Source organism: Carica papaya, chromosome 5 (genome assembly GCF_054855325.1).
Source record: "Carica papaya isolate Zhongbai chromosome 5, ASM5485532v1, whole genome shotgun sequence".
NCBI classification, from domain to species: Eukaryota; Viridiplantae; Streptophyta; class Magnoliopsida; order Brassicales; family Caricaceae; genus Carica; species Carica papaya.
This window is the reverse complement of record NC_142313.1, coordinates 39,435,532-39,452,574: the sequence shown is the minus strand read 5'-3', so window position 1 is coordinate 39,452,574 and position 17,043 is coordinate 39,435,532. Positions and strand designations below refer to the sequence as shown.

The following is a 17,043-nucleotide window of genomic DNA, read 5'->3' as shown; positions in this document are numbered from 1 at the left end:
TTTTTTGCATTAATTCGGCTTGTTCGTTGCAGCCTACTGAATCTTGTCATCTATTATATGGATCTGCTAATAGTTAGTAGGGAACAACAAAGGCATAAATATTCTTGGAAAAGGAAAGTGTGTATATATACATTTTTGCAATATATAGAATCAGGTTTATTTAAGTAGGGCTCTATTATGGTGGAATATCCCATACATAGGATTCCAAAATAATTAAGTTCTCTTTTATGCAGCTGTAACAATACTGTAAATAGGTGTTATAATATTCAATAAGAAATACAAATTTCTTCACTTGGTATAAGAGTTTTAGCAAAAATCCTAACTTCTCTATACTAAACCTAAACCGCGCTTTATTTTCAAAATTAGAACAAAACCCTAAAACTCAAAGAACTGGCCTTCATAGCTGGCATCCTCCCAAGCCCCAGCCTTCATTGATGCGCGCCAGTAGCTGCGCCCAGCCAGAACAACGGCTGCACCCAGTCAGATGCTAGCTGCATCCAATCGGGCACCTTTATCTGCAGCAGCGTGTGTCCAATGTCTTCCATCCAAGACAGCCCCCTACATCCACCTAAAGTAGCTGTGTGACCAACTCCTTCCAGCTGGGCCTCCACCTGCTTGCTCGGGACTAGCCTTAATTGTTGATGCTATGAAGCTGTGCAATCCCTTTCTTTGGATCAGCCTTTGTTGTTTGAATTTCTTTTTCTATACAAAATTACCTAGAAGATGTCAGGATTACAGAAACAAACTACCCTATTCAAGCAGATGAAACTGTTAGATCCCAACAATTCGATAATTGCAAGCCATTCAGACAGCATATAGACTGGATGAAAAGAACCATTTGAAATGGTCCCATCTTGTTCGAACTATACTGAGAGAAAAAAGAAAAATCAATCACATCACAAACACATAACCAATACCAAAAAATCCTCGGTTTGAAGCATGAGAAGAAGAATACTCTATGATTATAGCCAGGTTATGGAGCTCCCTGATACCTGAGATTTGTGACATGTGCATGTTCTTGACTACTGCAAAGAACATTTGGAACTCACTTCATCAAACATTTTCAAAGGTTAGAGACTCATCCAAGTCTATAAGTTTAATAAAGACAATAGCTACAAAACAAGATAATCGAACAGTTACAGAAGATGCCAATCAGCTGAAAGCCCTATAGCAAGAACTTGAGCACAGGATGTTAAAACCCAAATATCCTGAAGATGCTGCTTTCGTCAAGGAACTCATTGAACAAGATAGAGTTTTGATTTTTCTTGTTGACTCAATCCTCAATTTGATTAGGTAAGGATCCAAATACTTGGTAAACCTGAGGTTCTATGTTTTAACGAGGTGATAGCTTTAATTTGCAGTGAAGAAAGTAGAAGAGGCCTGATGCTTGAGTCTCGTGACAGTGGTAAATCTGTTATGGTAGTTATCAACAAGAAGAATGTCATTGACAAAACACCAGCCTTAAACCATGAGAAATCTATTCAAGCAAAAACTCATAATCGTGATAGTTAGTAGTGTACATGAAAGCATGTGCACTCAGGATCATTGCTGGAAGTTACAGGGAACCTCTATGTCAGAAGTGGGGACAGAAGAGAGAACAACAAAGAAACAATAGGCAGGCCCATGGTACCATGACACAACCAGATGACACAAACCACAAGTAACAGAAGGATTTGGACAATGAAGAAATTGAGAAGGTGGAGATCCCCTTATCAGTAGCCTAAACAAGCCTTGAGGTACTTGTTCATTGGTGTATTCAAGTAAGTTTCTATTTCCTATTGACTTAAATGGCTCGAGTACGACCTTTGCCAACTCCTGGGTCATGGACTTAGGAGTCAATGATCTCATGAGCTATTCCTCTAATAACTTCTTCATCTATTCCCCATGCCCAAGCAACAAGAAAATTGCATGATCGATGGCTCTTTAACACTGTAGCTGGAAAAGGACATGTCCAGCTTCTTTCATCTCTTACACTAAAAAATGTTCTTTATGTTCGTAAGTTGTTCATAAATCTTATCTCCATTAAAAAACTCACTCAAGAATTGTATTGTAATGTTATTTCTCACCATGATAATTGTGTATTTTAAGATAAGGATTCAGGGAAGATGATTTGACTTGCTAGAGAATGAAATGAACTTTGCTACCTTGACACACGAAATCAATTAAGCATTCTCAAGGGCAAGTTTCCTTAGTTTTTTATGTCTGACTTTTTTTCATCCAATAACAAGAAAGTTTAGGCTCTATTATCGCCTAGGACATCTATTATTCAGAATTCTTAAATTTTTTTTTCCATCTTTATTTAAAAGTTTCGATGTCAAATAATTCAGTTGTGAAGTGTGCGAACCATCTTAATATAAATTTATACCCTTTCTAGTTAATAATGAAAGAAGTTGTATTTTTTTCATTAATTTAATAGTGATATTTCGAGACCCTTGTTTACTCCTAAGGTATCTGGGGCAAGATTGTTTGATGTCTTTTGTTGATGATTGTGTTACTTAGCTATTTTTGCTCAAACATAAGTCTAAAATTGACATTATCCTCACAAAATTTTATTCTATAATCAAAAATCAATTTAGTATTGTTGACTACCATGTTTTATTATTTAATTATTTTAATTTTTTATTTGGTATTATGTAATTAGAATTTTATGACAATAATAATATCGTATAATTAAAATTATAGTATAATAAAAATTTCACTATCTGTAAATTAGAAATTTTATAAATACTATAACTGTGACAACATAAAAGGTGAAAAATAAAATTTATATATATATTTTTAAAATGAACATAGTATCAAAGTCAAAATAAAACTATCTTAAGATTTTAATTTCAGGACATTTCCAAAATCTTGAAGTAGCATAATAGGCAAGGTTGGTACCCACTTATCCAGATATACTCTCATCACCATCTTAAAAAGTCAGATATGAGAGAGAGAGAGTAAGAACCAGCTCAAATCGCAGCAGTGAGTGACGGTTGGCAGAAGAGTGTGCGGCTGCTTATCCGGCCTAGATCCGGCACGACACCAGAAGAAGGTGCGTTGCCGGTGAAGCGATCAGTGAGGCGGCCTCGATTTGGACAGAACAGTATGTGCATGTCCCCGTAAAGTGGAGTAGCTTGCGGTGGAGGAAGTTGTGCAAGGGCGGATCTACTTAGATCCGTGCGCGATGGAAAGCAAGCCGCTGCGGGAGAGAAGAACCGTTTTTTGGCTTTGTGTGCAACAGAAAATAACTAGATCTATCTGGAGCCGAGTGAATTGAGTGAGCCAAGCCAAACTGTTTTGAGCCAAGCCAAGTCAAACTATTGCCTGATAGAACCGATTTCAGTTTGTTGCACTTTTTTAGCATCCTTTGACATTAGTAAATTACAAGATGACTCTTTAGAACTTGGTTTGCAAATTAGGTATGTGTGATACCTGCATTAACTTGATGGGGATGTTGACTACCATATTTTATTATTTAATTATTTTAATTTATTATTTAATATTATGTAATTAGAAATCAATAAAAATAATAATTTCATATAATTAGAATTTTAGTAGAATAAAAATTTTCTTACCTGTAGGTTAGGAATCATATAAATACCCTAAGTGTAACAACATAAATGGTGAAATAAAATTTACTTTTTTTCTCTAAAATCAACAAGTATAACTATAAAAAGATTTAAGATGGGCAATGCTTTATGCTATTTCAATTAAACTTTAATCCCATTTTTTAAGAAAGAAAATATTATTCATGAGTTCTCGTATGGCTGCACCCTGCAACAAAATGAGGTTACATAAAAGAAAAATGTCATCTTCTTGAAGCCACTCGAGCTTTTTCTATTTCAGACAATTGTAGCTCAATTCTTTTGGAAGGGGGAAGCTGTATTTGTAGTTACATATCTTATAAACTAATTACCTTACAGAGTTTTGGGATTTAAGAATCCCATGGACCTTCTCTCCACATGCTACCATAATATACACACAACAAACTATTTTATTCCTAGGATATTTAAGTATGTTGCTTTTGTTATGTTCAAAGTCCTACATGGAGAAAATTAGTTCCAAGGGCTTTAATGTGTGTTTTTGTCAGATATTCCTCAATTCAGAAAGGATATAAATGTTATCATTCTCCCTCAAAAAAAGATCCTATGTTACGATGACTTTCACATTCCATGAGAGTGACTTCTACTTTCATTAGCCTTATCTTCAAGGAGTGAGATCAATAGAGGAAGATGAGAGTATTGTCTTTGAATTGTTAGCATTGTCTGTGTCTAATCAAGAGTCTTGACCTTGTCCTCCTTAACTCAATGTATTAATATCCTCGTAAACCAGTACCCGATTTTTCCTGCAAAAATGTAAGATTTGGCAAAAGTAAAGTGATTTCAAGAAAGAACGTAACTATTCCAAAATCTATACAAGTCCATAAATCAAACTCGAATCCTGAGGATGGGATAACAAATTCTGATCATTCATTGCAATATAACTGTGAATTCCATGTGATTAACCTTCAACAATATCTACCTATAGCTATTAGCAAAGGAACCAAATAATGCACAAAAAGACCCTTATATCCGCTCTTAAATTTTGTCCTTTGAGAAGTTTTCACTTTCCCATAAGGCCTTCCTTATTAGTCTAAGCACATCATCATTCCCACTGCCCGGTCTGAGGATTATCGGATGAGAAATCACAGCAGCTACGAATGTGAAAATGGAAGCGTCAGAGAAGAACAAGACTGGAGAGTTAGTGAATTTACTACCATAAGACATAACATATGGATATATATATATATATATATATATAGTAAAGTACCTAGCAGATGGATCAATATAAAGATACAATACAAGACTGGTAACAAAAGTGTATACTCAAAAATACATTTTTACATTGTAAGAATCCTATTATTATTAGCTGCTAACTCTTTTTTTTATGAAATAACAAAGATTACAAAAAAAGAGGTGCAACCCATATACAAAATTATTTACATGTCAGTTAGGCAGTTAATAATAAACCTAAAATCCTCCTCACTATACATATCGTACCTAAGATAGATCCAAGAAGGTGAAACCATCTATCGCGAGTCTTAACCCAATCACACACCACCCTCATTAAACACCCTATTATTTTTTTCCTTCCAAATAATTCAAAAAATGGTTAATTTGTCCTTTTTACAATGGCCACTCCAAGCCCATATCTCATCCCTCACCGTCCCCGAAATCACCCAACTAACCCTAATAATTTATACACCGTAGACTATAAATCATAAGCAACAGGACACCAAAGTAACAAATGATTGCAAGTCTCTGCTTCCCTCCAGCACATGTAACAGCCATTCACCATAATCTTCCCTCTCCTCATGAGCTTATCAATTGTTAGGATTCTCCCTCTGTAAGCTTCCCAGGCAAAAAATGCAATTTTTGAGGGAGCAGAATTCTTCCATATTTGTTGAACAGGGACATAAATTCCAGTGCTCTCTGAATCACCCATCAGCCTCTCATACAGATTTTTAACAGAAAATATCTCATTCTTGCTGAATTTCCACACCAGCTGATCCCTCTCACCACTTAGATGCATACCGGATAACATGCAGGAGATCCACAAATTCAGAATTTTTCCAGTCATTCAGGTTTCCTTTCAGCTCAGTAGTCCATCTCGAACCTCCATCTGCTATGTCATGGGTGATTTCAACAGTGAATTCTCTCATCACAGCAATAGAATAAATCTGTGGAAAGCCCTCCTTCAATCACCCTCAGTCCAATCATTATGCCACAACCGGACACGATTCTCTCTCACAAATACTCCATTTCAGTTCTTCTAGAACAGACCGGCTCTCCGTGCAAATTCCTTTCCATAAACCATGATTCTGGGTCTGACCACTGTGTACCCAGTCGCTTCTACCATCCCACTTGCCCCACCGAGTTTCAATAACTTTCTTCTAAGGCCTCTTCGCCTCAGCCAAAAATCACTAAATCTATTTGCCCAAAAGAGCTCTATTCATTTCAATTAGTGACCACACCCACACCCCCCCACCGAACTGAGGCCGTTTAACTTCTTTCTAATTGACCAAATGAAACCGCCTTCTATTCTCATCATCTCTCCGAAGAAATCTGCATTGTAACATTTCCAATTCTTCAGCAACCTTTGCTGGAATAGTGAGTACTGAAAGATAATAAATCGCAATGTTGAAAAGAGTACTCTTTATGAGTGTGAGTCTACCCTCTTTGGAAAGGCACTTTCTCTTCCAACTAGGGAGTCTTCTTTCGACCAACTCGACCACCAGTCTCCAAGAAACAATGTCTTTAAATTTAGAACCAAGTGATACCCCAAGGTGCTTAATAGAGAGGGATATTGTCTTACACCCCAACAAAGTAGCCAGCAGGTTAATATTACTACATCCACCCAAATTCACTAATTAAGATTTATTAAGATTAATATTCAGCCCCGATACAGCCTGAAAATATAGCAGAACACCTCTCAAATTTAAGATCATCCTCTTATCCGGTTTGCAGAAAAACAATGTATCATCAACAAAAAACAGGTGTGATACCTCCACCTTCTGATCACTCATTCCCACCATAACCCCTTTAAATAGGTCCTCTCTTTGGCATGTTCAATCATTCTATTAAAAGCTTTCATGACCACAATAAATAAGAGTGGTGGTAAGGGGTCACCCTGCCTCTAACCTATAGATGCCTTAAAGAAAGAAGACACGTCACCATTAATAATAACCGTGAAAGAGGAGGGTGTGATAAAGGATCAGATACATTCTCTCCATTTCAAGCCAAATCTGAGCCTTTCTAGCATGTAATCCATAAAATCCTAACTGACATGGTCATAAATTTTCTTCATATCCAGTTAACATATAATCCCTTCTTTCTTATTGCCCACCAAATCACCCACAACTTCATTAGGTGTCAAAATAGCATCAAGAATCTGTTTAGCCTCAACAAACGCATGCTGGCTGCCCCCAATAACCGAATCCAAGACAGAGGCCATTCTTTTTGCCAAAACCTTAGAGAGTAGCTTGTAAATACATCCCACCAAGCTAATAGGTCTAAAGTACCTAATGTTTTTAACCCCTTCTTTTTTAGCAATAAGAACTATAAAAGTGGTATTAAGAGATTTCACGAACTTACCAGTTCTGTGGAAATCCTTGATTAATTCCAGTAACTCATCTTTAAATACTGGCCAAAATTGCTGCAAGAATTTCATATTGAATCCATCAAGGTCAGGAGCTTTTTCCCCATTGCACTCAAATGAACAATTCTTGATTTTCTCAACAGTGAACTCCCTTTCCAGTAGCTCTTGGTCAGCATTATCCAACATCGGAAACAATAAATTATCCAGCCTCTGTCTGTCCTCAAACTCCTCACAGTACAGCTCAGTAAAATACCTCCTAGCAGCTTCCGTCATAGCTGGACTACCACTAAAGCAATTCTCATCAACCTCCAGCTCCTCAATGTAGTTCTTATGTCTATTGTAACTGACCGTACAATGGAAAAAACGTGTATTCCTATCCCCCTCCTTGATCCATTTTTCCGTCACTTTTTGTCTCTAAGAACACTCTTCCATTTTCATCCTCTGGGCTAACTCAACTCTGAAATCCTCTCTCTTTGCCCTAGCCTCCTCCCCAAGCCTGCCTTCACCTTCTTGCCTGTCAAATTCAGCAATTTCTTATAATAAGAAACCGGTTCTTTCCTCCACATTGAGTCTTTCTGCCTTAGTTCACAACTTGATTTCACTCTTTAAGCTTTTCAACTTAAAAGCCACTCTGTAACTTGCAGACCCCTCTACTTTGGTTTCATTCCAGATCTTTGTAATCAGCTCCCTGAAACTCAGTACTTACAGTCATTTATTGTCAATTTTAAATGGAATGGGATCCCATTTTATGCCGTCAGCCTCAATACATATATAGAAATGATCCGACATTGCCATTTGCAACAATTTCTGGGTAAGACCTTGCGACTGACACAATAAACTTGCAAACACAAAAAAATCAATCTATCCTGGAACAGGAGAAAGAGTTTCCACCCCTAATCCAGGTCTATTTACCACCTGTCAGCGGTAGATCCACCATCTCTAACCTCTCCATAATATCCTTAAATTCATCAGCACATCTAGAAGAAAACGTTTCACCCGATCTTTCACTGCTTTTCATCACCACATTAAAATCACCACCTGCAACCCAATTGTTTAAATCCCTCACCTTACATTTCTCTAACTCACCTCACAAAATTGCTCTCTCCTTTCTAGAGCCTCCTGCAATAAACACCTATGAAAGCCCAAAAGCTCCCTCCCTTCCTATTTTCAAAAACACAAGAAGTAGAAGTCTCTCTCACCTACACCTCGTTACAATTCATCGGATCCTCCCTCCACAATACAACCATACCACCCGCTGATCCCTTAGCCAGGTAGACAGCCCATCCTAAGTCTTTTGTTCACCATAAATTTCTCACCTCCTCCTCCCCCATTACCTCCATTTTAGTTTCTTGGATGCACACTACCTCCAGCTTCCATCTATCCAGACACCCTCTCAACACATCTCTCTTTTTTCCTTTGTTTAAACCTCTCACGTTCCAAGAAAACAAGTTTGCCTATCATTTAGTAATCTGCTCATTCTTCCCTTCTCCCTCCTTGCCTCTCTTCATGCAGTCGTAATTAATAGATGATTGTAATCTCTTGAGTTCCCTATTCTCTCATCCCCTCAGTTTTTCTCCTCCTTGTCGACTGACCCATTAACTGTTTTTCTTACTTTTCTTCTCCTATTCACTTTTTTATGATTTCTCTCAGCATTTCCTCCGCACTAACATTTGTTAAGCCAATCCACTGACAGAACTTCCCAATGTTTTGGGGGATTCATTTAGAGGCACTTTCTATATCTTGAACTCAGTCCGACTCAGGAAAAGCCACACCTTCAAACAATTGTTCCCTCCCAACAATAGCACATCCCTCTAGCACCACAGGTTCGTGAACCATGATCAGAGCTAAATTATCACCAGTGGGATTGTTTATCTTCACATTTGTAACGCCCAAATAATTTTAAATTATTTTTATTATTATTATTAATTTTATTTTTATTTATTTTATTTTATTTTGTTTATTTTAATTTAATTTAATTTAATATAATAATAAAAATAATAATAATTGTAAAATTGGGTAAAAATATTATTTGGATTTAATTGAAATTGATTTTGGGAAAAATGGGTGAAAATTAGGATTCTGGGGGTATTTTTGAAAAGAAAATCGGAAACCGGGAGTCAAAACGCAATTTAGAAAAATTGTGCCCCGTCAGCGCCCTGTCAGCAGCCACGTCAGCGGCCCAGTCAGCAATCCTGGCCAACCAGGACCTGCCGCATGGCAAGACCACGTCGACCGGGGAACGTGCCACGTGGGCGATCCATGTGCGTGCGATCGGACGGCCCAGATGCGTCTCCGCGCGCACGGACGGCCCAGATCAAGCGTGCGCACGGACGGCCCAGATGCAATCGCACGGACGGCCCAGATGCACGCGCACAGACGGTCCAGATTCAATCACGCACGGACGACTCAGATTTAATCGAAACGGACAGCTGTGATCAAAAAGCAAAAGAGTATAAATAGAACCCCCACACCTGACCACAAAAACTCTAGCCGCCTGCCCTCGCCGGAGAAGACGAACCAGACGCCGGAGGAGCCGGCCGCCGCCACCCGCCGCCGCACCGGGGAGTTTTCCAACTGTCGATCGAGGTAAATTTCATACCCCTGCCTCGTTTTTCCACGCTGAGTTCCCCTGTGGCCAAATCGGAGCCAAAATCCCGGCCAAACGGGCGGAAAACACGACCGAAACCCAGCGGCGCCGCCGCGCCCGTCCTCGGTTTTTGCCTTCGATGAGGCCCTTCCCGGCCTCCGTTTGATACAATTTTTATATCACCGTGATCACAATTTTTTTCTCTACAGGTTGATCAGAGCCGAATCACCAAAACATGAACCTCGCTGGAGAGCCGCCGCACCCGAGAGCACTCGCCGCCGGTAAGCTTCGGTTTTTCGTAATTTTTTGGCCCCCCGAGGACCCTAGGGTTGTTTTATCGCAGAGACCAATGCAAGTGTGGCCGAATTCGACCGGAAACAGCCGAAAATAACTAACCCGAGGCGAATCGCCGCCGCAAGCGGCGGCGCCGTCGCCGGAGCACGGCGGAGCCGCTGTGCCGGAATTGCGATATTGGTCGAAAGGGGCCCTGGGTCTAATTTGGGATTTTTTGGGACACGTGTAGGTACTATTAGTGCGTTTAAATTCCCCGGAAAAAATTCAGGAAAAATTAGGGACAGCCTGTAGGCGCACTGTGGAGCCGTGTTCGGACCCCGAAACAAGTAAGAACCCCTCACCCTATTTTCTATCACGGTATTAAAGTTCAATAAATGATAAAACGGTATTTCATGAATCAATAGATGTGTGAAATTGTTTAAGGTCGCTAATGGAGCCCGAGTCTGGTGTGTTTGTCGGTTAGCTGTTGTTTGGCCTATTTTACAGTTTTAAATGCAGTATGAGGTCTTATGTTTTCATTTCATAGTTTCGTGTGCATATATCACTGTTTTATTGATTATGGGTTGAATGACTTAGAAGCCGATGTTGTATTTTGGCTTGTTTGGCATGAATTACTGGTTGCTTGTTTGTGTGTGATTTGATGATGCTGACTGAGGAAAAAGGGAATGAAAGGTTATGTAAATTGATAATTGTATAATGTGGTCAGCCTGACTAGATATCCTGAGAGATGGTGGACGGACCGGGTCCGTAGGGAACCCTACCGGGATTGTGGTCTCTTATACCGGACGGGGTATGGAAACCTTGTGTTTTGGCGCCCATACCGGACGGGGTATGGGGACGGCCCGTTTCACCCTCATACCGGACGGGGTATTAAAGTTTATAGTTTTGGTGCCCATACCGGACGGGGTATGGGGACGGCCCTGGAATCTGATTACAAGTGTTAAAGATTCACGGGTAGCGGGATCCCTATGGATCCCCATAGATACTAGTAGGCTGGTAAATAAGGAAAAATATGTTGTGAAATGATTGAGATGCAAAAGGCGTAATAAGTATTATGTTATACAGTTCCTATGATTTCATGATGATGATAATGTTATTGCTTTCGTATATTGTTTTTATGAATTTCACCGAGATAAGTGGATAGTAAAGGATTTTATTATTGATAAAAGAATTTGTTGTAAACTATGCTCCATTGGTCCTTTTGTGTTTTCTACCCACCTTTACCTCCGTGACGGTGAGATAGTGTGATGTCTTTACTGGGCTGGTGTAGCTCATTCCTTATTTAATCATTTCAGATCAGGAAGATATTGTTCCCGAGCCCGTTCCGCAGGAAGACGGCGAAGGGGACGCCTGAAGACTCCGTAGTCATATTTATAGCTTTTATTTTCGAGTTTCTCTTTTTGTTAGTTTGTTCTTTTATACTTTGAGCACGTTTTTGGTTTTAGTGTAAGGGATGTTTAATCAAAATTTTTATTACGCTTCCGCATTTGACCTTTTTAATACACATATTTCATTTTAAATTTCCGGGGCCGTTACAACATTCTCGAAAGACCTCGCCACCTCAGGATCGCAGTTAATCATATTCTCCGGGTTGATGGCGTACTCGCGATTCAAGATGCAAGGGTCGCTTCAGTCATCAACATTTGTCAAGATGTCATTGCCAGCTTCCCCCTTCTCAGACTCATCTCTCGACCACGACTCGTTGCTTCTCTATCTGAGTCCTTCCTCTCTGCTTTCTCTCTCTGTGTCGAGTGAGCCAATTAGGATAAAAAAAATTTTCCTCCAAAACTTCTTCAACTTAAAGCCCCAACTCCCTCTCTTGGATTCACTGTGGCCTGCTTAATCAACCCATTTACCTCTCCACCCAAAACAATTTTTAAGGCCCATCCAGTTTGCTGGCTCGATATGCCTTTTGGGTCAAGTCACTCCCTAAACGACCATTCTTTACTGCATTTTGATGTCCCTTCTGTTGGCGGTCATTTGAATTTTTTTGAATTTCACTATTCACCCGCTTCACCTTCGGGTTTCGTCTGCCCTATTCGATTCCATGCTACTGTCTTCGCCTGGACTGCCGCCGCGTATGATTTTTGGGTGCCAAGAGAGATAGTGATCTTCGTCTTATAGTGAGGGCATTTAACTGTGTCAATCTCCCCACAGGGTATTTTCTCTTTGTTTTCCGCACATCTTGTTGACTGATCATCCCCTTTTGACAGCTTATCAGGATTCACAATCTTCCTTTCAGCCAATCTGAACACAGATTGCATAACTTTCCACTAGCCACCTGTTTCAGGCCCGTTTGGGATGAATATTCGTTTAGCCTTCTTCCCATTCAGTTCCGAGACCTCTTCTGTTCGACCCTAGAGCAATGCATAGATCTTGCATCTTCCCTACCTTCGTCTTGCTGCATAAAACTCCCATTTTCTCCAATAGAAGTCTTCCAACGCTTCCAGTAACCACTCTATCTCATTCTCTTCCAGAAAAATGGAAACCCGAAACCCCTACCATTCTCACTGACCCTTAGACCCTTTAAGTCCTTACCTTCACACACGAAATCAAACGATTTGCTCTCGATCATGACAAACTTTCTACTTTCCGGCCTCATATTGGTAAAATAGGGCTCAGGTCGGCCAGACTAACAGTGGACCTCAACCCTCAGTAGCCCTCAACCCTATGTGATTAGACAAGACAATACCATGCTAAAAATCTGTAGTTAAATTATGCACTTAAAGAGCATAAGCTGCATTCTTTATATTGTCCGAGTTTGAGGAAATCTTTTTTTTTTTGGGTCTACTAGGCCACGAAAACAGAAAATCCCTATCAGAAAATGATTCATCTTATTAGCTGCTAACTTTGGTTAGAAATTGCAGCAATTTGATGCCAAAAATACATTTTTACATAGAAATTTAGAGGAAGTATACACGGATATGTCAGGATATTAAGAGTAAAAAGTGAGAAAATAAAATGAATAAATTAGTTTTTTACATGTATCAATTAGTGTTAAGATTAGGGTTAATATTTTTGTAGACATCTTCATCACACCAGCCGCTGCGTCATGAACGGAAGTTGATTCCGACCGTTGATTGGAGTGAATTTATTGCTTCATAGCCTATAAAAGGCTATATTTCTATACTTGTAATAATCAAGGAAAGATGAAGGGGAGGGTATTGTTAGGACATTAAGGATAAAAAAAAAAATAATAATAAAAGGAGTAAATTAGTCTATTATATGTGTCAACTAGGGTTAATATTTTTGTTAGGGTTAGGAAAGAATAAGAATAATTTTGCAGATTTCTCTCTCGGTTTCTCTTTTCTGTCTCTCTTCTCTCATTTCTTTCTCAGATCAGATAGCCATGTTATAGGCTTCTGACAAGATATTCCACTGGATTACGAAGAAGACCTGGCTAGTTATACTGTATGTCAACTTAAGAAAGTCTTGTATGGACTCAAGCAATTACTATGAGCATTGTCCAAAAAATTTGTAAGAGGTATAATGGTCATGGGATATAAGTAGAGGCAAGGAGATCACACATTATTCATAAGACACTCATCTTCAGGAAAAGTCAGTCTTTCTAGTCTATGTGGATAGCATAACAGTGACAAAAGATGATGATGCGGAGAGCCAATGACTAAAATCAATGCCTAGCTAAAGAGTTCGAGATCAAAATACTTAGAAGGTTGAAATATTTCTTTTGAAGAGATCAAGCTCCGGGTATTGTACCTTTTGGTGGTAATCTGGTAACTTGGAGAACTAAAAAGCAAAATTCCAGCACATAAACTGAATTGTGTGTATGAACTATTATGGATAAAGATCATCATAGAAGATCTGAGGATTAGATGAAATAGACCAATGAGACTCTATTGTACTAATAAGTCTCCTATCAGCAACATGATTGAACGAAACATATTCAGTCAACAAATACTTCGTCAAAGAAAAATTAGAGAATGGACTAATTTGTACACCATTTGTGTCTTCGCATGGTCAGTTGGCTTATGTGGTTAATAAAAGGATGAGTAGCCTAGTGTTTCAGAATATTGTACCATGCTGAAAATGAAGAACAACTATTCACCAGCTTGAGGAGGAATATTGAAAAAGTGAAATCTATATATTTGTTCCTATTTGTAATACAGAGAATTAGACTTATTTAAATATAACCTTATTAAGATAGAATATCCCATAAATCATGAGATTCCAAATAATTAGATTTCCTTTTGTGTAACTATTACGATACTATAAATAAGTGCGTAATCACTTGTAATATTCAAGAAATACAAATTTCTCCACAAGTATCGGAGATAAAGGATCAGGAGAAACTGTAAGCATGCATAAATTACATAAAAGAAAATACTTTGCAGCCAATTAAATTATCATCTATGTTCAAACATTCAAAGAAATGGGGAAAAAAAAGAAGTGGAAGATGTGCAGTAGTTTTTCATGTATGTCAAAATGTTACATTTTATTCTTGATCTGTAGACTTGTATTCTTTTGATCTAACTTGTAAACCCCATCAATGCAGAAATACTTAACTGTTTCTTGATCTACCTGTGTGCCTGAAATTATTGACAATCATAAAAAAATAACAGATTTGAGGACATATTTAAGACTTCAAAGAATTTAATCTTCTGATATTCTATCACCAGTGTTTAAACAAGACTATAATTATCTGGATTCCTTTGTTCTGATAGGGGCATGCTTGATACTGTATATAGAAATTCTCTATTTTGCACTCATAATGGATGGAAAGTATTTTTTTATACAATATATAGTTTCGTACCAGATTTCTGACGATACCATTTTCTTGCAGGCGTTTATAGGACCTTATTGGTCTCTTCGAGCTGCCATGGGCCCAATTTTGGAAACATTAATCTTGCTTGATAGATTGTTATTCTTCCAGGAACAAGAAAGTTTAGTTGAAGCATTCATGTTACCGATTTTTGATCCTGCATTATCACCAAGAAATGTTGCAATAATTGCTACAAAAGTTAATACAGAAATGATCAACTGACCAAGTATAGTGGCTTTTTGCTAAAGAAAAGTCTTTCAATTTACAGTCTTTTATGAAAGCATTGAACCTCTCCATCGATGTGGTCATTCTATTCCTCCTGGCTCTCATGTGGATATCTACAAGCATACAGTAACTTGGATTATTAATATTAGCTTTTCAGTGTATACCATAATTTGTGAAGTTTACTCCTATTGTGATATCTTATCATGCCGTAACCTCTATAAATTTTGGTGATAAATGCATAATAATTCATGATAGTGTAATAACATTTTTTAATAATGGAGTGATTATCATACTACAAGTATGGATAACTGGATTTCTGATAGGATGTTACAGATAAAAGTTTGTTTCATGATTATTTGGAATAAATTAAGAATTTTGTGAATTCATTTGAAAATTCACATTTAATTCAACTAGAACATAGTGAAATCTTGTTCAAAATAATAAACGTTGAGTAGCAAAATCTGAAATAATGCATTTCAAATATCACAAAAGTATCATTGTGTTACGACTCCTTCGAAGTTTTTTGTTTCTCATAAAAGTATCCTTTTCTTTTGAAGGAAGGAATTAAGAAAATCCGAGATTGAATAAAGCTCTATCTCCATAGGAAAGAGCTGTAGACATAGAGTAGTATATCATTTATAGATCAGCTAAGAATAGTAAGTAATTTTTACAGGCAAAGGTCCAATAAGATTAATTCATTTTAGGTGAAGTTTGCGGTAGACAGGTGGATCTGCTTACATCTAAGGATGTGTTTGATTTGATTTTCATTTCACTCCATCTGAAATCTTTTACTTATTGATTAACATGTTTTTTTCAATATGAATTTTTGTGATTGAATTTTGCTTTTACATGCGCAGCATGTAGACGGGAACTGTGATAAAGAAAGCTGGAGGAGCTACTTGTCATTTCTGGTATGGCTGCTGGAATGAATTACAAAGTTGATTTTTCCCTTTCTGGGTTCTTGATTCTTCCACGATGGTGATAGGGATGTGGCTTTATATGCATAATGGCATGAAAAACCTTTGCTGTCAGTGAAAAGAGTCCCATTAAACCTTGTCCCAGTACAGACAAAGTACAGTTCAACAGAAGACTCTACTTTGTATGGTTTCAAATATGTACTCTTTCGCTCTCAATCCACTTTGCTTTCTCCTCTAAAGTGACTCATGATTGTTCATGTTTACACCATTTTTTGTTTAAGATTAACTCATCCATGTTTACACCACAAGACTCTACTTAGAGCTTAGTTTCGTTTTCATATAGAGTGATGTGCTTATCGTTTTTGAAATTATTGGGGAACATAGACTGCAACCAGTGACTTGAATTTTGACTGAGTTTGCAGATAAGGTTCCCTTCTAATTCCTTTCATGGATCACTAGGAATCTAAACCTTTCTAAATACCATTATTGATTTCTTCTGTTGACTGAGCTTGCGTATACTATCTGCTTAATTTCCCAGAAGTAGTTAGTTTATTACATTTCCAAACTTTCAATTGTCACCACCTGCATATCCTTTACATGTCAATATACCTACCCGGCACGGTATATGAAAAAGGGATATGGTTTAGAAATTTTTTGGTGATTTTTTATTTTTTTTGTACATATTTATAGAGTGAAGCAACACCATTCAATCAGGTCTCTGGGATATACTTCGATTAGCAATAAAATACATACATCAAACTAAAAATCAGTAGGTCTAGCGGATGCAGGCACCGTGTTGGCACTCACCAAATTGTCCGAATTGGTCCAGAATCTTGCTTTTCCCAGAAAAATTTTGAAGGAATTTCGAATCACTTTTGTTAACACACCATCGGCAAGGGTGATGGGCGAGCCAGGGAGGAGTCGAACTTTGTTGCGGAGGTCCGAAGAAGGGCGAAGAGATCAAGTTTTAGTCAAAATACTCTTAATTTGATCATTACCGATTTATTTTCAAGCAAAATAATATCAATTAATATATTTTGTATGAGCATTAGATGTTAGTTTGACCTTTACAAATGTTTTTGATTTAATCTGAATTAAAAAAAAAATTGAACTGAATATAA

At 38.0% G+C, this 17,043-nt stretch overlaps 1 protein-coding gene across 14 annotated transcripts in view; it reads left to right on the top strand.

Moving 5' to 3' along the window:
• LOC110821025 (S-adenosyl-L-methionine-dependent methyltransferases superfamily protein) overlaps positions 1-16,425 on the top strand; it is a 45,724-nt gene extending 29,299 nt beyond the window's left edge. For 7 of the 14 annotated variants that reach the window (XM_088220860.1, XM_088220858.1, XM_088220859.1 and 4 more), the window contains one exon: positions 14,802-16,425. In XM_088220860.1, the coding sequence (XP_088076986.1) occupies positions 14,802-15,002 (201 nt within the window). In that variant the 3' untranslated portion in view covers positions 15,003-16,425. The remainder of the gene's footprint in view (positions 1-14,801) is intronic. The other 7 variants (XR_015819458.1, XR_015819457.1, XR_015819456.1 and 4 more) reach the window with 7 other exon arrangements.
• The last annotated feature ends 618 nt before the right edge of the window (positions 16,426-17,043 follow it).